This window comes from Buteo buteo, chromosome 5 (assembly GCF_964188355.1).
Source record: "Buteo buteo chromosome 5, bButBut1.hap1.1, whole genome shotgun sequence".
Lineage (NCBI taxonomy): Eukaryota > Metazoa > Chordata > Aves > Accipitriformes > Accipitridae > Buteo > Buteo buteo.
The window spans coordinates 28,111,261-28,130,664 of NC_134175.1; the positions used below are offsets into that span (position 1 = coordinate 28,111,261).

Genomic DNA, 19,404 nt, shown 5'->3' on the forward strand with positions numbered 1-19,404 from the left:
AGGGAGCACTTTCAGACAGTGTAAGAGTAACTTCCTCTGTAATGTAATGTTTTATCTTTTCCTCACTTTTCAGACCCACCAGGTCCACCTGCAAATCCAAGAGTGACTGATACTACAAAGACAAGTGCATCTTTAGCCTGGGGCAAGCCTCATTATGATGGTGGTCTTGACATAATTGGTTATATAGTAGAGCATCAAAAGGAAGGAGAAGAAGAATGGGTAAAAGACACGACAGGGACTGCTTTAAGAATCACTCAGTTTGTTGTTGCTCATCTGCAGACAGGAGCCAAATACAATTTCAGAATCTCTGCCATGAATGCTGCAGGTATCGGTGAACCAGCAATAATTCCAAGTGTGGAAATCAAAGACCGGGAAGAGATTCCTGACTTTGAATTAGATGCTGAGCTAAGAAGAACGCTTGTTGTTAGAGCTGGATTAACTATTCGGATTTTTGTGCCAATTAAAGGACGTCCAACCCCAGAAGTTACATGGACAAAAGATGGTGTTTCACTCAGAGGACGTGCCAATATTGAAAATACAGACTCTTTTACACTCTTGATTGTCACAGAGTGTACCAGATATGATGCAGGAAAATACATAATGACTCTTGAAAATGCTGCTGGTAAGAAGACTGGCTTTGTAAATGTAAAAGTCTTGGATACACCAGGTCCGCCAATAAACCTTAAGCCTAGAGAAATAACCAAAGACAGCATCACCCTCCAGTGGGATATGCCTCTGATAGATGGCGGTTCACGTATAACAAACTATATTGTTGAGAAACGTGAATCAACTCGGAAAGCATATTCAACAGTCACAACCAACTGCCAGAAGTGTTCCTTTAGGATTCCTAATTTGGCTGAGGGGTGTGAATACTATTTCAGAGTGCTGGCTGAAAATGAGTATGGTATTGGTGAACCAGCTGAAACTGCAGAACCAGTAAGAGCTTCTGAGGCACCATCCCCACCTGAAAGCCTTAATATTATGGATGTAACACGGAGCTCAGTTAGCCTGGCTTGGCCAAAACCAGAACATGACGGTGGCAGCAAGATCACTGGGTATGTAATTGAAGCACAGAGAAAAGGAACCAACCAGTGGGCACACATCACCACTGTAAAAACACTGGACTGTGTAGTAAAGAATCTAACTGAAAATGAAGAATATACTTTCCAGGTTATGGCAGTTAACAGTGCCGGAAGAAGTGCCCCAAGAGAAAGCAGACCAGTTATTATCAAGGAGCAAACAATGCTACCAGAGTTTGACCTCCGTGGTATCTACCAGAAAACAGTCATTGCCAAAGCTGGTGACAATATCAAGATTGAAATCCCTGTGCTTGGTCGTCCAAGGCCTACTGTGACTTGGAAGAAAGAAGACCAGATACTTAAGCAAACACAAAGGGTAAATTATGAAAATACTGCAACTGCAACCATACTAACCATCAATGAATGTAAACGAAGTGATAGTGGTCAATATCCACTGACAGCTAAAAATATTGTTGGAGAAGTTAGTGAAGTAATCACAGTTCAGGTTCATGACATACCTGGACCTCCTACTGGACCAATTAAATTTGATGAAATTTCATCTGACTTTCTAACATTCTCATGGGAGCCTCCTTTGGATGATGGTGGCGTACCAATAAGTAATTACATTGTAGAAATGCGTCAAACTGACAGTACCACATGGACTGAATTGGCAACCACAGTGATACGTACTACATTTAAAGCCACTCGACTTACTACTGGAGTTGAGTATCAGTTCCGTGTTAAAGCTCAAAACAGATATGGAATTGGTCCAGCCATTACTTCAGGGACTGTAGTTGCCAACTACCCATTTAAGGTACCTGGGCCTCCTGGCACTCCTCAGGTGATTGCAGTCACCAAAGAAACCATGACCATTAGCTGGAATGAACCAGTAACTGATGGTGGAAGCCCAATTCTGGGATATCATGTTGAAAGAAAAGAACGAAATAGCATTCTTTGGCAGACTGTAAGTAAAATGCTGGTATCAGGCAATATCTTTAAATCAACCGGACTTACTGATGGCATTGCATATGAATTCCGTGTTATAGCAGAAAATCTGGCTGGGAAGAGTAAGCCAAGCAAGCCATCTGAGCCTGTGTTTGCCCTCGACCCAATAGATCCACCTGGTAAGCCGATACCTCTGAACATTACAAGACATGCAGTTACACTGAAGTGGACTAAACCAGAATATAATGGAGGTTTTAAGATAACTGGCTACACTGTTGAAAAAAGAGACCTTCCTAATGGCCGTTGGCTGAAGGCTAATTTCAGCAATATACTAGAGACTGAATTCACTGTAAGTGGTTTGACAGAAGATGCTGCCTATGAATTCCGTGTGATTGCTAGGAACGCTGGTGGGGCTGTTAGTCAGCCCTCTGAGCCATCAGATGCAATAACTTGTAGAGATGACATCGAAGCACCAAAGATAAGGGTGGATGCTAAATACAAAGACACCTTAGTGCTGAAAGCAGGTGAAGTCTTCAGACTTGAGGCTGATGTTTCAGGTCGCCCTCCACCAACTATGACATGGACAAAAGGAGAAAAAGAACTTGAAGACACAGCAAAATTAGAAATAAAAATAGCAGATTTCTCTACTGTTCTTATCAATAAAGATTCTTCAAGAAGAGATGGCGGTGCCTATACGCTTACTGCAACAAATCCTGGTGGCTTTGCCAAGCATGTCTTCAATGTTAAAGTTCTTGATAGACCTGGTCCCCCAGAAGGACCTTTGACTGTGTCTGAAGTCACTGCAGAAAAATGTGTGCTGTCATGGCTACCTCCACTGGATGATGGAGGAGCAAAGATTGACCATTATGTGGTTGAAAAACGTGAAACCAGTAGATTGGCATGGACAGCTGTAGCCACAGAAGTTCCATTAACTAAACTGAAGGTTACTAAGCTGTTGAAGGGCAATGAGTACGTGTTCCGTGTTATGGCTGTTAACAAATATGGAGTTGGTGAGCCTCTGGAATCAGAGCCTGTTCTTGCAGTAAATCCATATGTGCCACCTGATCCACCTAAAACACCTGAAGTTACAGCAATTACAAAAGATTCTATGGTTGTCTGTTGGGGCCATCCTGATTCTGATGGTGGGAGCCCAATAACTAACTATATTGTTGAACGTCGAGACAGGGCTGGTCTACGGTGGGTGAAATGTAACAAACGGGTTGTTACTGACTTACGTTATAAAGTGTCTGGACTGACAGAAGGCCATGAATATGAATACAGAGTCATGGCTGAAAATGCTGCTGGAGTCAGTGAGCCAAGTCCAACCAGTCCATTCTATAAAGCTTGTGATACTGTATTTAAGCCTGGTCCCCCAGGTAATCCTCGTGTTTTGGATAGCAGCAAGTCCTCAATTACAATAGCATGGAACAAACCAATATATGATGGTGGTTCAGAGATCACAGGTTACATGGTTGAGATCGCACTACCTGAAGAAGATGAGTGGAAGATTGTAACTCCACCAGTAGGTTTAAAGGCCACTTCTTTTACCATCACTGACCTGAAAGAAAATCAGGAGTATAAAATACGGATATATGCTATGAACTCTGAAGGTCTTGGAGAACCTGCTCTTGTTCCTGGGACTCCAAAAGCTGAAGAAAGAATGCTACCTCCAGAGATTGAACTTGATGCAGAACTACGTAAGGTTGTCACCATTAGAGCCTGCTGTACTCTAAGGCTTTTTGTCCCAATCAAAGGAAGACCAGCACCTGAAGTAAAATGGACAAGAGAACATGGAGAATCTTTGGATAGAGCGAGCATTGAATCAACAAGCTCTTACACTCTACTTATTGTTGAAAACGTAAATAGATTTGATAGTGGCAAATACATACTGACAATTGAAAACAGCTCAGGTAGTAAGTCAGCATTTGTGAATGTCAGAGTTCTTGATACCCCAGGGGCACCTCAAGATTTGAAAATAAAAGAAGTTACAAAATCATCTGTTACACTCACATGGGAGCCTCCTCTCCTAGATGGTGGATCTAAAATAAAAAATTACATTGTTGAAAAGCGTGAATCAACAAGAAAAGCTTATTCAACTGTTAATGCCAATTGCCACAAGACCACCTGGAAAGTTGATTCACTGCAAGAAGGCTGCAACTACTACTTCAGAGTCCTAGCTGAAAATGAGTATGGAATAGGCCTTCCAGTTGAAACTTCAGAATCCGTAAAAGTATCAGAGAGACCACTTCCACCAGGGAAAATAACTTTGTTGGATGTCACAAGAAACAGCGTATCCTTATCTTGGGAAAAACCTGAACATGATGGTGGTAGCAGAATTCTGGGCTATATTGTAGAAATGCAAAGCAAAGGCAGTGAAAAGTGGTCAACTTGTGCTACAGTAAAAGTTACTGAAGCCACTATTACAGGATTGATCCAAGGTGAAGAATACACCTTCCGTGTTTCAGCTCAGAATGAGAAAGGTATCAGTGATCCCCGCCAGCTGGGTATACCAGTTATTGCAAAGGATCTCGTGATTCCACCAGCTTTCAAACTACTGTTTACCACCTTCAGTGTTCTAGCAGGAGAGGACTTAAAGGTTGATGTTCCTTTTGTTGGTCGACCCAAACCAGCAGTGTTTTGGCATAAAGACAATGTGGTATTGAAGCAGACAACAAGAGTAAATGCAGAAAGTTCAGAAAATAACACAGTGTTAACAATAAAAGAAGCATGCAGAGAAGATGTGGGGAATTATTTAGTTAAACTTACAAACTCTGCAGGTGAAGCAACTGAGACCCTAAATATTGTTGTCCTTGACAAACCAGGACCTCCAACTGGACCAGTAAAAGTAGATGAAGTAACAGCAGATAGTATTACCATTTCCTGGGAACCACCCAAGTATGATGGTGGTAGCTCTATCAATAATTACATTGTAGAAAAAAGAGACACTTCCACCACCACTTGGCAGATTGTGTCAGCTACTGTTGCAAGAACAACTATAAAAGCAAGTCGATTAAAGACTGGCTGTGAATATCAATTCAGAATCGCAGCTGAGAACAGATACGGGAAGAGTACCTATCTCACTTCAGAGCCAATCATAGCCCAATACCCATTTAAAGTTCCCGGCCCACCTGGAACACCTTTTGTAACAAACGTCTCAAAAGACAGCATGGTGGTACAGTGGAATGAACCAGTCAATGATGGTGGCAGCAAGATCATTGGGTATCACTTGGAGCGTAAAGAAAGAAACAGCATTCTGTGGGCTAAACTCAATAAAACACCTATTCCAGATACCAAATTTAAGACAACTGGCCTTGAGGAAGGTCTTGAATATGAGTTCAGAGTTTATGCAGAAAACATAGTGGGCATTGGAAAGGCAAGTAGAGCATCTGAATGCTACACTGCACATGATCCATGTGACCCTCCAGGTCGTCCAGAACCTATAATTGTCACAAGAAGCTCAGTAACACTTCAGTGGAAGAAACCTGTATATGATGGTGGAAGCAAGATCACAGGCTATGTTGTTGAAAAGAAGGAGCTACCTGATGGTCGTTGGATGAAAGCAAGCTTTACAAATGTCATTGATACCCAATTTGAAGTAACTGGTCTAGTTGAAAACCAGAGGTATGAGTTCCGTGTTATAGCAAGAAATGCTGCAGGTATTTTCAGTGAACCATCTGAGAGCTCAGGGGCAATTACAGCAAGAGATGAAGTAGAACCACCTCATATAAGTATGGATCCAAAATACAAAGACACTATTGTAGTGCATGCTGGTGAGTCATTCAGGCTTGATGCTGACGTTCATGGCAAACCAATACCTTCCATTCAGTGGTTAAAAGGTGATCATGAGCTGACAAACACTGCTCGTATGGAAATAAAAAGTACCGATTTTGCAACAAGCCTTAGCGTGAAGGAAGCCATTAGAGTTGACAGTGGTCAGTATGTACTACTGGCAAAGAATGTTGCAGGTGAAAAGAAAGTTCCCGTTAACGTCAAAGTTCTTGATAGACCTGGACCACCAGAAGGTCCTGTTGAGATTACAGGCGTTACTGCTGAAAAATGCATGCTGTCATGGAAACCTCCACTACAAGATGGTGGTAGCGATATTTCACACTACGTTGTAGAAAAAAGGGAAACCAGTCGCTTGGTATGGACAGTCATTGATTCAAATGTGCAAACCCTAAATTGCAAAGTTACAAAACTTTTAGAAGGAAATGAATATGTTTTCCGCATCATGGCGGTAAATAAATACGGCGTTGGTGAACCTCTTGAGTCCGAACCAGTTCTTGCAAAGAACCCATTTGTAGTGCCACTTGCACCGAAAGCACCAGAAGTCACAGCCATTACCAAGGATTCTATGATAGTTGTATGGGAAAGGCCAGCCTCAGATGGTGGTAGTGAAATCCTGGGCTACGTCCTTGAAAAACGAGATAAGGAAGGTATTCGCTGGACAAGATGTAACAAACGCTTGATAAGTGAGCTGCGATACAGAGTGACTGGGCTTATAGAAAATCATGATTATGAGTACAGAGTTTCAGCTGAAAATGCTGCTGGTCTTAGTGAACCGAGCCCACCTTCCACTTACTACAAAGCATGTGATCCTATTTACAAGCCAGGTCCACCCAATAATCCTAAAGTTGTGGATGTTACAAGATCTTCGGTTTTCCTTTCATGGGGTAAACCTATCTATGATGGTGGCTCTGAAATTCAGGGATACATTGTGGAAAAATGTGATGTAAGTGACGGCCAATGGGCAATTTGTACCCCTCCAACTGGAATTAAGAATACTCACATGGAAGTAGAAAAATTAGTGGAAAAACATGAATACAAATTCCGCATATGTGCAGTTAATAAAGCAGGAGTTGGAGAGCATGCAGATGTTCCTGGTTCTGTTATTGTGGAAGAGAAGATGGAGGCACCAGACCTTGACCTTGACATGGAATTAAGGAAGATTGTAAATGTGAGGGCAGGAGGTTCCTTAAGACTGTTTGTTCCCATCAGAGGTCGTCCAACGCCTGAAGTAAAATGGGGTAAAATGGATGGTGAGATCAGAGAGGCAGCTATTATTGATACCACTAGCAGCTTTACTTCCCTTGTTCTAGACAATGTTAACAGATTTGATACTGGAAAGTATACTCTGACTTTAGAAAACAGCAGTGGAACCAAGTCTGCCTTTGTCAGTGTAAGAGTACTGGATACCCCAAGTGCACCTGTTAATTTAAAAATCAGAGAGATCACTAAAGACTCTGTTTCACTTTCATGGGAGCCTCCTCTCTTGGACGGTGGAGCAAAAATAAAGAATTACATTATTGAAAAGCGTGAAGCAACAAGAAAAGCATATGCAGCTGTTGTAACAAACTGCCACAAGACTTCATGGAAAGTAGGTCAACTTCAGGAGGGCTGCTATTACTTCTTTAGAATCTCTGCTGAGAATGAATATGGAATTGGCCTCCCTGCAGAAAGCAGTGACCCAGTTAAAGTTGCTGAAGTTCCACAACCTCCTGGGAAAATAACAGTGGATGATGTCACGAGAAACAGTGTCTCACTAAGCTGGGCAAAACCTGAACATGATGGTGGCAGCAAAATCATACAATACATTGTTGAAATGCAAGCAAAGGGTAGTGAGAAGTGGTCAGAGTGTGCTCGTGTAAAAACACTTGAAGCTGTTATTACTAACCTAACTCAAGGGGAAGAATATCTTTTTAGAGTAATGGCTGTAAATGAAAAGGGTAAGAGTGATCCTAAAGCACTTGCAGTTCCAATAGTTGCCAAAGACCTGGTGATTGAACCTGATGTAAGACCTGCTTTTCACAGTTATAGTATCCAAGTGGGACAAGATCTGAAAGTAGAAGTACCAATTGCAGGTCGACCGAAACCAACTGTTACCTGGGTAAAAGATGGTCAGCCATTAAGGCAGACAACAAGGGTGAATGTTAGCGATTTCACTGATCTTACTATATTGAATATTAAAGAAACTAGCAAAGAGGACAGTGGCACTTATGAAATCACTGTGGCTAATGTTGTTGGGCAAAAGTCTGCCTCTGTTGAAATTATAACTCTAGACAAACCTGACCCTCCAGTAGGACCTGTGAAGTTTGATGAAATAAGTGCAGAAAGTATTACCCTATCATGGAATCCCCCAGTGTACACAGGTGGCTGCCAAATCACCAACTATGTTGTTCACAAGAGAGATACAACAACCACTGTATGGGAAACAGTTTCAGCTACTGTTGCAAGAACTACACTGAAAGTGACTAAACTGAAAACTGGTTCAGAATACCAGTTCAGAATATTTGCTGAGAACAGGTACGGGCAGAGCTTTGCATTGGAATCTGCACCAGTTGTGGCACAGTACCCCTACAAGGAACCAGGACCTCCTGGCACACCATTTGTGACAACGGTTACAAAAGATTCCATGGTCGTACAGTGGCATGAACCAATAAATGATGGTGGCAGTAGAGTGTTGGGCTACCACCTCGAGAGAAAGGAGAAAAACAGCATTTTATGGGCTAAAGTGAACAAGACTATTATTCAGGACACAAGTTTTAAGACAACTAACCTTGAAGAAGGAATTGAATATGAGTTTCGAGTTTCTGCTGAAAATATTGTTGGTGTAGGCAAAACAAGTAAAGTTTCTGAGTGCTATGTAGCTCGTGACCCATGTGATCCTCCAGGTCGCCCAGAAGCTATAATAATAAAAAGAAGCTCTATTACTCTGCAGTGGACCAAACCAGAATATGATGGTGGAAGTAAGATTACTGGTTATATTGTAGAGAAACGTGACTTACCAGATGGTCGCTGGATGAAAGCTAGCTTCACAAATATCATTGAAACTCAGTTCACTGTAACAGGGCTTACTGAAGACCAAAGATATGAATTTAGAGTAATTGCAAAGAATGCTGCAGGTGCAATAAGCAAACCTTCTGACAGTACAGGACCAATAACAGCAAGGGATGAAGTTGAACTTCCACGAATTTCAATGGATCCGAAGTACAAAGACACAATTGTTGTAAATGCTGGTGAAACATTCAGACTTGAGGCTGATGTTCATGGAAAGCCACTACCAACCATTAAGTGGTACAAAGGAGATAAAGAACTTGAGGAAACTGCTAGATATGAAATAAAGAACACAGATTTCAGTGCATTAATAATTGTAAAGGATGCTATTAGAGTTGATGGTGGACAGTACATTTTAGAAGCCTCTAATGTTGCAGGAACAAAAACAGTACCAGTAAATGTAAAAGTCCTGGACAGGCCAGGACCTCCAGAGGGTCCAGTCCAAGTGACAGGAGTTACAGCTGAAAAATGTTCATTGGCATGGGCTCCTCCTCTTCATGATGGTGGCAGTGATATTTCTCATTACATTGTAGAGAAGAGAGAAACTAGTCGCCTAGCATGGACTGTTGTTGCTTCAGAGGTTTTACCTACAATGCTGAAAGTAACAAAACTCTTGGAAGGAAATGAATATGTTTTCCGTATTATGGCAGTTAACAAATATGGGGTTGGTGAGCCTTTAGAATCTGTGCCAGTAATGATGAAAAATCCATTTGTGGTTCCTGGACCACCAAAGGCTTTGGAAATTACCAACATCACAAAGGATTCTATGACTGTCTGCTGGAGCCGGCCAGATAGTGATGGAGGTAGTGAAATCATAGGTTACATAGTAGAAAAGAGAGACCGAGCAGGCATCAGATGGATAAAATGCAATAAACGCCGAATTACAGATTTGCGATTAAGAGTTACAGGTTTAACAGAGGATCATGAATATGAATTCAGAGTTTCTGCTGAAAATGCTGCTGGAGTGAGTGAACCAAGCCAAGTTTCTCCTTACTTTAAAGCTTGTGACCCCATGTTCAAGCCTGGCCCACCTACAAACGCCCATGTTGTAGATACCACCAAAACTTCTGTTACACTTGCTTGGAGTAAACCTATTTATGATGGTGGTTGTGAAATCCAGGGATACCTTGTAGAAATCTGCAAAGCAGATGAAGATGAATGGTCACTTGTTACTCCACAGACAGGTGTACGTGCCACTCGATTTGAAATCAAAAAGCTTACTGAACATCAAGAATATAAACTACGAGTGTGTGCCCTCAACAAGATTGGTGTAGGAGAGGCTGCATCAGTTCCTGGTACTATTAAACCGGAAGACAAACTTGAAGCTCCAGAACTTGATATTGATTCAGAGCTAAGGAAAGGGATAGTGGTTAGAGCTGGCGGCTCTGCTAGGATTCACATACCATTCAGAGGACGACCAACACCTGACATCACATGGTCTCGAGAGGAAGGTGAATTCACAGAAAAAGTTCAGATTGATAAAGGCATAAACTACACACAACTTTCAATTGACAACTGTGATAGAAATGATGCTGGAAAGTACATTCTTAAGTTGGAGAACAGCAGTGGTTCTAAATCTGCATTTGTTACAGTAAAAGTCTTGGACACACCAGGACCACCACAAAACTTAGTGGTAAAAGATATAAGGAAGGATTCTGCTGTATTATCTTGGGAACCACCCATTATCGATGGTGGTGCAAAGGTAAAGAACTATGTAATAGACAAGCGTGAGTCAACCAGGAAGGCATTTGCAAATGTAAGTGCTAAGTGTGGCAAGACAAGTTTTAAAGTTGAAAATCTTACAGAAGGAGCAATTTATTACTTCAGAGTTATGGCTGAAAATGAATTTGGAATTGGTGTTCCAGCTGAAACCACAGACGCTGTCAAAGCCTCAGAGCCACCTCTGCCTCCTGGGAAAGTAACACTCACCGATGTGACTCAGAGAAGTGCATCATTTACATGGGAAAAACCTGAACATGATGGAGGTAGCAGAATTTTGGGATACATTGTTGAAATGCTGCCTAAAGGAACAGAAAAATGGAGTGTTGTTAGTGAGACCAAAACATGCAATGCAGTTGTGTCTGGTTTGAGTTCAGGACAGGAATACCAATTTCGTGTGATTGCCTACAATGAAAAAGGCAAAAGCGATCCCAGAGCACTTGGAATTCCTGTGATAGCTAAAGACTTGACAATTGAGCCAAGTTTCAAACTGATGTTTAATACATACAGTGTACAGGCTGGAGAAGATCTAAAGGTAGAAGTACCATTTATAGGTAGACCCAAACCTACGATTACTTGGACGAAGAATGAGCAGCCACTGAAACAGACAACCAGGTTACATATTCAGGATACATCAACATCAACTATCTTACATATTAAAGAAAGCAACAAGGAAGACTTTGGTAAATATACAGTAACAGCAACAAACACAGCAGGTACGGCAACAGAGCACCTGAGCATAATTGTACTGGAAAAGCCTGGCCCACCACAAGGACCTGTCCGCTTTGATGAAGTTAGCGCAGACTTTGTTGTTATATCATGGGATCCACCTGATTATACTGGCGGCTGTCAGATAAACAACTATATAGTAGAAAAGCGTGACACAAGCACTACCACATGGAGCATTGTGTCAGCAACAGTTGCAAGAACAACTATCAAAGCAACAAAGCTTAAAACAGGTTCTGAATACCAGTTCAGGATTTCTGCCGAAAATAGATATGGGAAGAGTTCTCCTTTGGATTCTAAACCAGTTGTTGTGCAATACCCCTACAAGGTGCCTGGGCCACCTGGAACCCCATTTGTAACAGCAGCTTCCAAGGACCATATGATTGTAGAGTGGCATGAACCAGTTAATGATGGAGGAAGCAAAGTTCTCGGCTACCATCTTGAACGTAAAGATAAGAACAGCATTCTTTGGACAAAACAGAACAAGTCACTCATTGCAGACACCAAATACAAAACAGATGGCCTTGAAGAAGGTCTTGAATATGAGTTCAGAGTTTCTGCTGAAAACATTGTTGGCATTGGCAAAGTCAGCAAAGTATCAGAATTATATGTTGCCCGAGATCCTTGTGACCCACCTGGCCGCCCAGAGGCCATTGTTGTTACAAGAAATAATATCACGCTGAAGTGGAAAAAACCAGCATATGATGGTGGAAGCAAAATAACTGGATATATTGTAGAAAAGAAAGAACTACCAGATGGTCGTTGGATGAAAGCCAGCTTTACGAATGTGTTGGAAACAGAATTTACAGTAAGTGGTCTTGTCGAAGACCAACGATATGAATTTAGAGTAATTGCAAGAAATGCAGCAGGTTGCTTGAGTGAACCATCTGAAAGTACAGGGCCCATTACTGCCAGAGATGAAATTGAAGCACCAGGGGCTTCTCTGGATCCTAAATACAAAGATGTCATTGTTGTTCATGCTGGAGAAACCTTTGTTCTTGAAGCTGATATCCACGGCAAACCTATTCCTGACATTACATGGTCAAAAGATGGTAAAGACCTTGAAGAAGCAACTGCAAGAATGGAAATTAAATCTACCATTAAGAAAACAACTCTTACTGTCAAAGACTGTGTAAGAGTAGATGGAGGTCATTATACTCTTAACCTCAGAAATGTTGGTGGCACAAAATCTATACCAATCACTGTAAAAGTGCTTGACAGGCCAGGACCTCCAGAAGGACCTTTGAAAGTTACAGGTGTCACTGCAGAAAAATGCTACTTGGCATGGGCTCCACCTTTACATGATGGTGGTTCTAGTATCTCACATTATATCATTGAGAAGAGAGAGACGAGCAGGCTTTCATGGACACAAGTAGCAACAGATGTGCAGGCTCTTAACCACAAAGTAACCAGACTCCTTGCTGGCAATGAGTACATTTTCCGTGTAATGGCAGTGAACAAATATGGAACTGGAGAACCCTTGGAATCTGAGCCAATTGTGGCTCGTAATCCATACAAACCCCCTGGTCCTCCTTCAACACCTGAAGTTTCAGCAATCACAAAAGATTCTATGGTGGTAACATGGTGTCGCCCAGAAGATGATGGGGGAGCTGAAATTGAAGGTTACATACTTGAAAAACGAGACAAAGATGGTATCAGGTGGACCAAATGCAATAAGAAAAGGCTGACGGACTTGCGATTCAGAGCAACAGGTCTTAGTGATGGGCATTTCTATGAATTTAGAGTTTCTGCTGAAAATGCTGCAGGGGTAGGGGAACCCAGTGAACCATCCATTTTCTATCGTGCTTGTGATGTACTATATCCACCAGGTCCACCAAGTAATCCAAAGGTTACAGACACTTCCAGATCATCAGTTTCCCTTGCCTGGAGTAAGCCCATTTATGATGGCGGTGCTCCAGTTAAGGGATATGTAGTAGAAGTAAAAGAGGCTGCTGCTGATGAATGGACTACCTGCACACCACCAACAGGCCTACAAGCAAAACAGTTCACTGTTACAAAACTTAAAGAGAACCAGGAGTATAACTTCCGCATCTGTGCCATCAACTCAGAAGGAGTAGGAGAACCTGCTACTATACCTGGTACAGTCATAGCAGCAGACAAGATTGAACCTCCTGAAATTGAGCTTGATGCAGATCTCAGAAAAGTGGTCACTGTACGTGCTAGTGGTACATTACGCCTCTTTGTCACCATCAAAGGAAGACCAGAACCTGAAGTTAAATGGGAGAAAGCAGAAGGAACAATTAGTGAGCGAGCTCAGATTGAAGTCACCAGTTCTTATACAATGTTGGTCATTGACAATGTGAATAGATTTGATAGTGGTAGATACAATCTTACTTTAGAGAACAACAGTGGCAAAAAATCAGCTTTTGTTAATGTCAGAGTGCTTGATACACCTAGTGCACCTATAAATCTGACAATCAGAGAAGTGAAGAAAGATTTTGTAACATTAGCCTGGGAACCGCCACTTATTGATGGTGGAGCTAAGATTACCAACTATGTAGTTGAGAAGCGAGAATCCACAAGAAAGGCATATGCCACAATTACAAACAACTGCACGAAGAATTCCTTCAAAATTACCCAGCTACAAGAAGGATGTAGTTATTACTTCCGTGTTCTAGCTGTAAATGAATATGGGGTTGGCTTACCAGCAGAAACACCTGACCCAATTAAGGTTTCTGAACCACCTTCTCCACCTGCAAAGGTCATTCTTGTTGATGTGACTCGCAACTCTGCTTCAATTAAATGGGAAAAGCCAGAGAGCGATGGTGGTAGTAAAATTACTGGTTATATAGTAGAAATGCAAACTAAAGGAAGTATAAAATGGAGTGCATGTACACAGGTGAAAACATTAGAAGCAACAATAACAGGTTTAAGTATGGGAGAAGAGTACAGTTTCAGAGTGATTGCTGTTAATGAAAAAGGAAAAAGTGATCCAAGAGAACTTGGTGTCCCAGTCATTGCAAAAGATATTGAAATCCAGCCATCTGCTGAGCTCCTTTTCAACACATTCACTGTGAAAGCTGGAGATGATCTTAAGATTGATGTGCCATTCAGAGGGCGACCTCTTCCAACCGTTAGCTGGAAGAAGGATGGGAATCCCTTAAAAGAGACAACCAGGGTAAATGTTCAGACATCAAAGACTTCAACTTTACTGTCCATCAAGGAAGCTTCAAATGAAGATTTGGGACATTATGAATTACATCTTTCAAATACTGCTGGATCAACAACAGCTTCTTTAACTGTAGTTGTCCTCGACAGACCAGGACCACCAACTGATGTGCATATTGATGAAATTAGTGCTGATAGTGTAACTCTGTCTTGGAAACCTCCAGGATATGATGGTGGGTGCCATATTAGCAATTACATTGTGGAGAAGCGAGAAACTACCACAACAACATGGGATGTAGTATCTGCAGCAGTTGCAAGAACATCAATTAAAGTATCTCGACTCACCACTGGCTCTGAATATCAATTCCGTATTTGTGCAGAAAACCGCTATGGGAAAAGCACTTACACTAATTCTCCTTCTGTTGTGGTAGAGTACCCATTTAAGCCTCCAGGACCACCTGGAACTCCTCATGTGGCACATGCAACTAAAGCTTTCATGATTGTAACTTGGCAGGTACCAGTTAATGACGGAGGTAGCAGAGTACTAGGATATCACTTGGAGCGTAAAGAAAGAAGCAGCATTCTTTGGACAAAAGTCAACAAGAGCCTTATACCTGATACGCAAATGAAAGTTACAGGTCTTGATGAAGGACTGCTGTATGAATATCGTGTGTATGCTGAAAACATTGCTGGAATAGGCAAATGCAGTAAAACATGTGAACCAGTTGCTGCAAGAGATCCATGTGATCCTCCTGGTCAACCAGAAGTCACTAATATTACAAGAACATGTGTATCACTGAAATGGACTAAACCAGAATATGACGGTGGAGCTAAAGTAACAGGATATATTATTGAACGCAGAGAGTTACCAGATGGTCGTTGGCTAAAGTGCAATTTTACTAATGTGCAAGAAACATACTTTGACGTAGGTGGACTTACAGAAGACCAGCGATATGAATTCCGTGTCATTGCAAAGAATGCTGCTGGACTCTTCAGTCAGCCATCTGAATCAACTGGACCTGTGACTGTAAAAGATGATGTAGAAGCTCCAAGAATTATGATGGATGCCAAATTCAGGGATGTTGTAGTTGTGAAAGCTGGAGAGGTGTTTAAAGTCAATGCTGATGTTGCAGGACGACCAGTTCCAGTGATTTCATGGACAAAGGATGGCAAGGAGCTTGAAGGAAAAGCTAGAGTTGAAATAGCCTCAACAGATCACACTACTGCAATAACCGTTAAGGACTGTATCCGAGGTGATTCAGGACAGTATGTACTAACATTACAAAATGTTGCAGGAACAAGATCTTTGGCAATTAATTGCAAAGTACTTGATAGACCTGGCCCACCAGCAGGCCCATTAGAAATAAATGGCCTTACTGCTGAAAAGTGCCATTTATCATGGGGACCCCCTCAAGAAAATGGCGGTGCAGATATTGATTATTATATTGTAGAAAAACGTGAGACCAGCAGAATTGCATGGACACTTTGTGAAGGAGAGCTTAGAACAACATCCTGTAAAGTGACAAAACTACTGAAGGGTAATGAGTATATTTTCAGAGTGATGGGAGTTAACAAGTATGGTGTTGGTGAGCCTCTAGAAAGTGTTGCTGTCAGAGCCCTAGACCCATTTACAGTCCCAAGTCCACCTACATCTTTAGAGATCACCAGTGTCAGCAAAGATTCGATAACTCTCTGCTGGGCAAGACCTGAGTCTGATGGGGGCAATGAGATCTCTGGCTATATAATTGAAAGACGTGAGAAAACTAGCCTAAGATGGATTCGTGTAAACAAAAAGCCAGTTTATGATTTAAGAGTGAAATCATCTGGTCTCCGTGAAGGTTGTGAATATGAATTCCGGGTTTATGCAGAAAATGCTGCTGGCCTCAGCCTTCCAAGTGAAACCACACCATTAATTCGGGCAGAAGATCCAGTGTTCTTGCCATCTCCTCCATCTAAACCTAAGATTGTGGATTCTACAAGGTCAAATATAACCATTGGGTGGACAAAGCCACTGTTTGATGGAGGTGCTCCAGTAACAGGATACACAGTTGAATACAAGAAAACTGATGAAACTGACTGGACAACTGCTATTCAGAACTTAAGAGGCACAGAATACACCATAACTGGATTAGTAGCAGGCTCTGAGTACATCTTTAGAGTGAAATCCATTAACAAAATTGGTGCCAGTGAACCAAGTGAAGTCTCAGAACCTCAGGTGGCAAAAGAAAGAGAAGAAGAACCTTCCTTTGATATTGACAGTGAAATGCGGAAGACTTTAATTGTAAAGGCTGGTGGATCATTCACAATGACTGTTCCTTTCAGAGGCAAACCAGTCCCAAATGTAACATGGAACAAACCAGACACTGATCTCCGTACACGAGCAAGCATTGATACTTCAGATAATTGCACATCTCTTACTATTGAAAAAGCAACAAGAAACGATTCTGGAAAATACACACTAACATTGCAAAACATCCTGAACACTGCTACCTTGACTTTAATTGTCAAAGTTCTTGATACTCCTGGCCCACCATCTAATATTGCAGCAAAAGACGTAACTAAAGAATCTGCTGTGTTATCTTGGGATGTTCCTGAAAATGATGGTGGAGCACCTGTAAAGAACTACGTTATTGAAAAACGAGAAGCTAGCAAAAAAGCGTGGGTCACTGTGACGAACAATTGTCATCGTCTGTCCTACAAAGTGACCGGCCTGCAAGAAGGTGCCATTTACTACTTCCGGGTTTCTGGAGAAAATGAGTATGGTGTTGGAGTGCCTTCTGAGACCAAGGAGGGAACAAAAATAACAGGTGTGTTTTACTAAGAAACATATTTGTTAAGATTTAAAACAATACATGTTTTAAAATGTTTACTTCCAAATAATATAAAAAGTGTTACATCTAGTTACAGTAAAAAGATAATATTATGGTAGGTATGTCTGTGGTTTTACAAATGAAAAATAGCTAAGTAATAGCTTGAATTTTAAATTTTGCTTGCATTTTACTTAAAATGTTTCTAATATACAAATTTATTTTAAAATACATTTTCTCAATCCAGATGGCTTTCCTGTGTAATTGCTAAAATAAAAAGTAAATACTTGCTATATTGTTTAACCTGTTGCACTTTTTTTCTTAGAAAAACCCAGCCCACCAGAAAAACTTGGAGTAACAAATGTCACAAAGGACAGTGTTTCTCTTTCATGGCTAAAACCAGAACATGATGGTGGAAGCAGAATTGTGAGCTACCTCATTGAAGCTCTTGAGAAAGGACAGCAAAAATGGGTTAAGTGTGCAGTTGTAAAGACAACTCATCATGTTGTCCGTGGCCTTAAGGAGAATGTTGACTATTTCTTCAGGGTGTCTGCAGAAAACCAAGCTGGTTTAAGCGATCCTAAGGAACTACTGCTCCCTGTAACAGTTAAAGAACAATTAGGTATGCTTTCTGACATGAGGCAAAGGTTGATACACATTAGATTGGATTAATATTTTAAAAGAGAGAACATTTTTTAATGATTTGAAAATGTTTTCTTTTTCAGAATCACCTGAGATTGACATGAAGGGCTTCCCTCATAACACTGTATATATTCGAGCGGGATCAAACCTGAAAGTTGAAATTCCAGTTTCTGGAAAACCAATACCAAAGGTGACATTGTCTAGAGATGGTATTCCACTGAAACCTACCATGAGATTTCACACAGAAACCACTGCAGAAAGTCTCATCATTAACCTTAAAGAAAGTGTGGCTGCTGATGCTGGCAGATATGACATTACTGCTGCCAACTCAAGTGGTACCACAAAATCATTTGTTAATATTGTTGTGCTGGATAGACCCGGTCCTCCTGTTGGTCCTGTTGTCCTTAGTGATATCACTGAAGAGAGTGTAACACTCAGATGGCAGCCTCCAGCTTATGATGGTGGAAGTCAAGTTACCAACTACATCGTACTGAAAAGAGAAACAAGTACTGCTGCTTGGTCTGAAGTGTCTGCAACCGTTGCTAGAACTGTTATCAAAGTTATGAAGCTCACAACAGGAGAAGAATACCAATTCCGCATCAAAGCTGAGAATCGTTTTGGCATCAGCGATCACATAGACTCACAATGTGTGGTCGTCAAGCTTCCTTACAGTGAGTAATATGCTTCTCACACCATAGGTCAATGTTTTAATGGTCTGATGTTGAAAATACAATTTTGTTAACAATTAATCACTTCTTTTTATATCATTAGCTACCCCTGGCCCTCCTTCCACACCATGGGTCACGAACGTCACCCGAGAGAGTATTACTGTTGGATGGCATGAACCAGTCACTAACGGTGGCAGTGCAGTCATTGGATACCACCTGGAAATGAAAGACAGGAATAGTATATTATGGCAGAAGGCTAACAAGACCCTCATTCGCACAACTCACTTCAAAGTCACCACCATCAGTGCTGGCCTTATCTATGAATTTAGAGTTTATGCAGAAAATGCAGCTGGCATCGGAAAAGCAAGTCATCCTTCTGATCCAGTCCTTGCAATTGATGCTTGTGGTATGTATTCCCTAGAAAATAAAGAAGCCCAACCATTTAAGTAGTGCTTTAGTGCTTTTTTTTTTTTTTTTTACCCCTGTGATATTCCATCCTGTACAGTAAGCCAATATTCAAAACAGCTGTTATTCATCAGCAATACTCTTATGTTTCCTACTGCAGAACCACCAAGAAACCTTCGTGTGTCAGATATGTCCAAGACTGCTATCACTCTGTCATGGCAGAAGCCAGCATTTGATGGTGGTAGCAAGATCACTGGATACATCGTAGAAAGACGTGATCTTCCAGATGGCAGATGGACAAAAGCTAGCTTCACCAATGTTATTGAGACTCAGTTCACAGTAACTGGTCTGACACAGAATTCCCAGTATGAATTCCGGGTCTTTGCTAAGAATGCTGTTGGTTCCATTAGTAACCCCTCAGATGTTGTGGGTCCCATCACATGTGTTGATACGTACGGTACGTGTTTTGCAATGATATAACGGTACCATTTTGTGGTACTAGGAAGCTTA

General features: G+C 41.4%; 1 protein-coding gene across 2 annotated transcripts in view; it reads left to right on the forward strand.

The window, feature by feature from the left end:
* The window catches only part of LOC142031228 (titin-like), a 244,865-nt gene that overhangs the window by 199,538 nt on the left and 25,923 nt on the right, over positions 1–19,404 (forward strand). For both annotated transcript variants that reach the window (XM_075028344.1, XM_075028345.1), the window contains 5 exons: positions 74–17,179; positions 17,505–17,801; positions 17,905–18,492; positions 18,593–18,895; positions 19,055–19,351. In XM_075028344.1, coding sequence (XP_074884445.1) covers positions 74–17,179; positions 17,505–17,801; positions 17,905–18,492; positions 18,593–18,895; positions 19,055–19,351 — 18,591 coding nt within the window. The remainder of the gene's footprint in view (positions 1–73; positions 17,180–17,504; positions 17,802–17,904; positions 18,493–18,592; positions 18,896–19,054; positions 19,352–19,404) is intronic.